Source organism: Phoenix dactylifera, chromosome 1, assembly GCF_009389715.1.
Source record: "Phoenix dactylifera cultivar Barhee BC4 chromosome 1, palm_55x_up_171113_PBpolish2nd_filt_p, whole genome shotgun sequence".
Taxonomy (NCBI): domain Eukaryota; kingdom Viridiplantae; phylum Streptophyta; class Magnoliopsida; order Arecales; family Arecaceae; genus Phoenix; species Phoenix dactylifera.
In genome coordinates this window covers 31,296,401-31,302,754 of record NC_052392.1, presented here as the reverse complement: position 1 = coordinate 31,302,754, position 6,354 = coordinate 31,296,401, and the positions used below count along the sequence as shown (strand labels likewise).

Sequence of the window (6,354 nt, the reverse complement as noted above, 5' to 3'; positions counted from 1 at the left end):
TTGATCTATCGAGTTATCAAGCTGACCTAGGTAGACCCAGATTCTTAGGACCATTTGGATAAAACCTAAACCATACCCAAATTCGGGTTGGATTATATAATATATCTTTCTATATGGTGTCCTTAATTTTTCTCTTTTATTTCCTCGTATTAGCAGAAGAAAAGAATTCTTCTCATGGTGAAAGCAGCAATTATTTAGTGAGCATCTGTATGATAAATGAGAAAATAACAAATTGTGATGATTCTTTTGCCCCTCCACGATCCACCCTCTCACTTGTCCTTCTATTTTCCTCAGTTAAGTCTTAAGACTGGTAAAAATACCTGATAACAAAGCAAAAAATGATAGACACCGCTTATCTTAATTAAGATCAAGTCTGAATTGGATCAATAAATAGTTGGTAACAACCCATGAACCAATAAACATCCGATTCTTTTTGGTTTATCATTGGTCAAAGTGTAGGGTATAAATTGAGTTTAGGCTTAAGTTTGGATTTGGCATGTCTAATCTGGATTTATATAAGAACATAGCCAAAAAACATCCCTAATTCTAAGTAGTTGGTACCCACCTTCACCCTTTTCTTTTAGTGGATCAACGTGAGACAGCCAGATCCACAGACCAAACAATTTTCAGACTCCTAGTGAAAGATACATAAAAGGTAGGAAAGATGTTTCATCACAAAAGAGAAGGCAAGAACGACGATGGTTAAGAAAGAATGCATGGTTACTTAAAAAAAAAAAAGCCATCAGAGGACTTATCAGAATAAAGACTCTATTACAAAATAATGAATTTATTATCAGGCTGACATTAACACATTAGGAAATTGATGAAACTCTTGTTTCAACCCAATTTCGAGGTTCCTACCACAAACCATACAAACCCAATTTAGGTCTGCTCTCAAAGCTTTAAGAGTAGATCTTCCGGCACCACAAAAATATGAAGACCTTTGAAGACTCGGAGAGGAATTACCAAAAGCCTCGTAAACAGCTCAATTTCACCAAGGAAATGATATAAAGCATTAACTTTGCATATCCGAACACATTCAAGCAGAAACCATTTAGAATTAATCCCCTCTAATAAACACCTCTAGAGCAGAACGCCCAATATCATCCTTCAAAGAATGATGAGTCTTTCATCATGAACCTCAAGCTAAACCTTGTCGAATGCTGATATCGCAAGCCATACAATGGACTGATATCAACGAAAAAGGCAGACCACATTAGACAAAATAATCAATGATATGATAAGCTATTAAAATCCAGCTTCAGCTTATTTTTGCCAGAGGCCAACTTCAATTTATTGAAAGACAGTCAAGCAGAAAAGACTAATGCAAAGCCAATTATTTGAAGTTCAAAATTTACCCAAATGAACTCAAAAGTCGTCACATCAGAAGGGGGGAAACAAGTACGAATAGTAGCTTATCTCAGCACTAGGTCCAATTTTCCGATCTTTAATAAGTTAAAAGAGAACATAAAACCCCCAGCAAAACAAAGGACAGATCCTCAAATAAAGACACTCATCGAGTCAAATAACCTATTGCCTTGCTGGCAAAGACAATTCAAGCCTTCAGCCTACCATAGAACTTCTGCTTCTCTTGAGTGGTCTGGAAACGTCCATGCCCAAACTTGGACGAGGTATCGATGAACTTGAGCTTGATTTCCTCAAGAGCCACACGAGAAGTCTGCTTCAACAGGGACTGGCGAAGTGTAACAACTCTCTTCTTTGGGCCAACACAGCAGCCCTTGATCATAATATAGTCATCCTTCACCATACCATAGTGAGGGAAACCACCCATGGGGGTAATATCCTTCTCAGTCCTGTTCAAACAAATGATGTTAGAACGTATTTTCAGAGAGGTTGATAAAATTTCTTGATGACATAGATCAGAAGCTGTGGTTTTGTATGACATTGAAAACAATTAAAGCACAGCGAGAATCTAAAGATGAGTAGATGACCTGTCAAACTCGGTAATAGCAGCATGTGACTCATCTCCAACTTTGCCCATTTTGTAGATCTTCTTGTTCATTTCAGTGCGGTGGTGGTATCCATTCTGCCCAGCACGAGCAACAGTGTAGGACACCCTGGCAGGATGCCATGCACCAATACAAGCAACCTTGCGAAGTCCCCTGTGAGTTTTGCGTGGAAGACGGGTGACACCCCAACGAGTTACAACACCTTCGTAGCCCTTACCTTTGGTTACACCAATGATGTCAATCATCTCATCTTTCTGGAAGACAGCATCAATTGGGATTTGCTTTTCGAAAAAGCCGTAAGCAAAGTCCACCTTCTGTGCTATCGTCCCCCCATTCACCTGGATCTCCATCAAGTGAGCCTTTTTCTGTTTCAGACCCTTCATCTTCCTTATCTGAAGCATATCCAAATGGAAAGCATCTTTGGTTATAAAAAATGGCAATGGAAGATGAAAATGCTGCAGTAAAAAGATGCCTTGTAGAACAACTGAATAACCAGAAAGTTGATCTGTCATCTTAAATTTCCAAATAAATGATGAACAGATGAAATTTCTGTAGCCAATACACATGACTAGGAAAAACAAACAATTAGGGCCTGTTTGGATGCTCAAACACAATATTCAGGGTTATTTTGTGCACCAGAGAAGAGTTTAAAGTCAAGGATAAAGATGGAGAGAAGTGGAAGCAACTGGGGGAATGAACTGAACCACCAATTCCAATTTTTAAGGATGAGCTAACTGGTCTGAGAGTGATTTATCTTATTCCCAAAAGATCGGGATTAGTGATTCAGAGGTTCCCCCAACCGCTCTAACTTTCTCGCTTCTTTGCCTCTTTTCAAACAAAAAACTTCATTGGCAGAAGGCTAATCCGCAGATAATGAGCCCTGGCACCCTAACAGCCCCTAGAAGAAACATGACTTGAATACCATGATCAGCTAATGCAGCTACAAATATTTAATAAAGCTCAAGTGCATCATTTAAATGGTTATATTGAGATGAGAAAATTATCGAGATCCATACAAGGTGATGCTTGTTAACCATGCCGACTATGGAGAAACTTGTCAGCTAGAATATCCATCAGAGGAATGGAGGCACTTGCTTGTATGCGCACACAAGGATGATACACAAGCACAAACACATTTTCAAAACCCAAGCATTTTGGTGAGTATGCAGTAAGCTTTAGCAAGTGTAATTGTCTTTTATATATATGTGTGTGTGTGTTTTCCTTATTAGTGTTTCAGATTACAATGTTCTGTTAATTTGAGCAAAATAATGGATAAAAAGAGAATAATTTTTATATGCTCTAACAACATACAGAACAGAAAAGTTCTACATGATATAAATTTAACTTACTTGTCAATAATTTCTAGAATCAGCAAACTGTGATGAGGATTAGATTTTGAGAGGCAGAATTCGAAGTTTGTAAACATGCTAAATTCTATAATTTTAACAATCCACCTCTGTATCTAAAAATTTAGATGCAAACGGAGCAAGAATTTTATGTGCAAAATTCTAACCAAAAGTGATTCATATATTGTGCCCTATCTCAAATTCATGAAAGCAAGGGGTTGACCATAAAAAAAGAATTATATCACTGCCTAGCCAAAAATTTTAAGATTAGTTAACATCTCCTATAACCAAGGTGCTCTCCAAATAACTCCCTTAATCTAAACTGTCAAAAACATGTGATTCGTCAGTCAGCAGGCAGCACTCCTTACCTTGCCCAACACATGATCAACCATGACAACATCATACATAGCTTACCGGCTTCAAAAAGCAATGCAGAGTGAACCATAGCATACAATCCTTCATCCATCTACATACAAGGGGCTTTATGGATCAACTGAGATGTACAAGATTTTGAATTTCAACATTGGTCACTTAACCTTATATTAACCATCGCAAATTTCATGGCCACGAAAATTTCAAGCAACCAAGAAAATGATGTATGAGGCTCCAGATTTCAACATTGGTCGCTTAACCTTATATCGACCCTAGCCGATTTTTTCACTAAGCCAATTTTAAGAAATAAATGAACCTGCCAAAAATACTTACAAAAACAGTTTGAGGGATATATGACCTACTTCCTTGATGACACAGTTTTATGTCATGCAACCAGAAGGCAATGATGCAAGAAAACAGGGACTTTGTATAAGAAAAAGAATTACTAATATGCATGAGTTAAAACATGTCCTCAAACTTTACCTGAGTGTGAGCCAGTACACGAACAACAGTTGCATATTTCTTCATCTTCTCCAGCTGTGTCTGAATCTCTTTCTTTCCCTCCTCAGATTCATATTTCTTGGAGTACCTTGTAAAGGCCTTCTTCTTGCTCTTGTACCAGTTCTTGTAGAATCTCCTCCTCACTTCCTCACTCAGATGTTGAGCCCACACCGTATTAAGAGTACGGAGGCCACGTGGTGTCTTCACATAACCAACTACTCCAACAACAACCATCGGGGGAGTTTCTATGACAGTCACAGCTTCACATGTCTCCTTCTTGTGGAGCTCTGCATGTCATAAGAAATCATGGTACAGAACTCCAGAAAACTTTCATATAATGTTAACAAGCATCTAACAGAGGCGCATATTGGACTTAACATGAAACAAATGTATCAGCCATTTTTCTTTATCACTCATAAAGGTGCATTTGAAAGATTATCGATCAGGCAGGGCATCCACAAGCTCACAGATTAATATCTGGAAGCATATAATATAAGAGAAAAACAGCTAAAGATTGAGTACATACTTGAGCCTGGTTTTTCGACCTCTCGGACAATGTGAGTCATTCCAGCCTTGTAACCGAGGAAGGCTGTCAGCCTGCAAGGTTTTGTTGGGTCATCCTTCGGAAAGGACTTTACTGTATTGAGAAGTTACATATACCGATTGTGTCAGTACCAAAAATTATGAACATAGTAAGCTACCATCCTTGCTGAGATAAAGAAATGTTGGACCAAGCGCAATTAAAAGGGGCCATTTCATGGCTGTGCAAAGTACAGTTCGATATAACACATGCTAATGAGTAGAACAACTAAAAACAAGGATTGCAAATATAACAATATAACATTATAGAAAGTCCATGTTAAGTCCAAACAGTATTTAAAAAAATGACCCTCGCAAGAGCAGGAAATCAGCTCGCAAGGGAGAAAATAACAAATTAAAATGTTATAGTTGGAAAAAAAGCATGATTAGAATAATAAAGACTCTAACAGATACATTGACAAAAACTTAATTTGTTGCTATAAAATTAAGAATTGAAAAAGAATAATTATCAAATAAAACAAGAGGGAGAACTCAATAAAAGCACATCAAACAATATAGAAAAACTTACAAGTGATTATATGGAGAGGGGAAGGAATGCAAATAGGTGGTGTAAAATATAATACTAATGATTCTGTAAAATTGATGGGAATCAAGTATACCTTTCCCACGGTGGCGAGAAGCTCGCTTCCTTGGGAGAAACCCAAGGGACCCATGCCTAGGGTGCTCAAACTTCCGGTGAGACATCTCACTTGCCTCCTTTCACCCTGAAATACCCAAAGCTATAGTTATATAAACCAAAACAGGAGATAATCACACAACAAAATCCAGGATTAGCTATCAGGGCTTCCATCACTTCTCCGAGACTTTCAATATCAATCAAAAGGAAAAAATTGATTATTTGACCCAAAGAAGTAAAACAAACAAATTAATTTATTTTCAGCACATCGCAAATTAAAAATAGCTTCTTTCAGCGTTTCGATCGTCATCATTCATACTGATAGAAGGAATGACTCATCATAAATCACTTTCTATGTAACAAAAGTTGGAATTTTGTAGACAAAAATTAAATCCTAAATCAAATACATAAACAGCACACCGAGTATCCAGATGACAAGTTCAAAGATAAGAATTTAACCCAATAAAACTAAAACTGTAGAAGAATCAAAAGGAAAATCACAGATCCAAAGCAAATAGGTACAACGATTTCTACCAAAATAATTATAGGAGGACAACTAATCTGATAAGAAATCAAACTCAGATCCGAGAGTTAACGACACGATAACATCGGCGTCTTTGTTATAGCTTAAACCGTTCACAAGAGGAGAATCAAAACCACAATTTGCGAACAAACACTGGAATCTCCTCAGAAACGAGATAGCAATCTGACATCGAGTGGATCGAAATCCCTCGATTGAGATTTCGATCACTAATCGAGAGGGCAGAAATGGAACGGAGAAACCCTGACCCTAAACCTCAGAGATAGAGTGAAAGGAAGACTGGATCATTACCTCTGGATCGCAGCCACTCCCTTTCCCTCTCCGAGCGGCGATGGCACCGGGCGGCTCCTTAAAACCCTAGCGATGGTTTATATACTCGAGGGCCAGAGAGCGCCCGGGGTGTTATAC

General features: G+C 38.0%; 1 protein-coding gene across 1 annotated transcript; it reads right to left on the bottom strand.

The window, feature by feature from the left end:
* Positions 1–1,316: 1,316 nt before the first annotated feature.
* On the bottom strand, positions 1,317–6,354 carry LOC103704368 (60S ribosomal protein L3). The gene is made up of 6 exons (XM_008787623.3): positions 6,238–6,354; positions 5,389–5,493; positions 4,716–4,826; positions 4,172–4,476; positions 1,953–2,362; positions 1,317–1,814 (listed from the first exon to the last, which is right to left on the bottom strand). The coding sequence occupies exons 2-6, from the start codon at positions 5,471–5,473 to the stop codon at positions 1,556–1,558; spliced, it is 1,170 nt and encodes a 389-aa protein (XP_008785845.1). The 5' UTR covers positions 5,474–5,493; positions 6,238–6,354; the 3' UTR covers positions 1,317–1,555.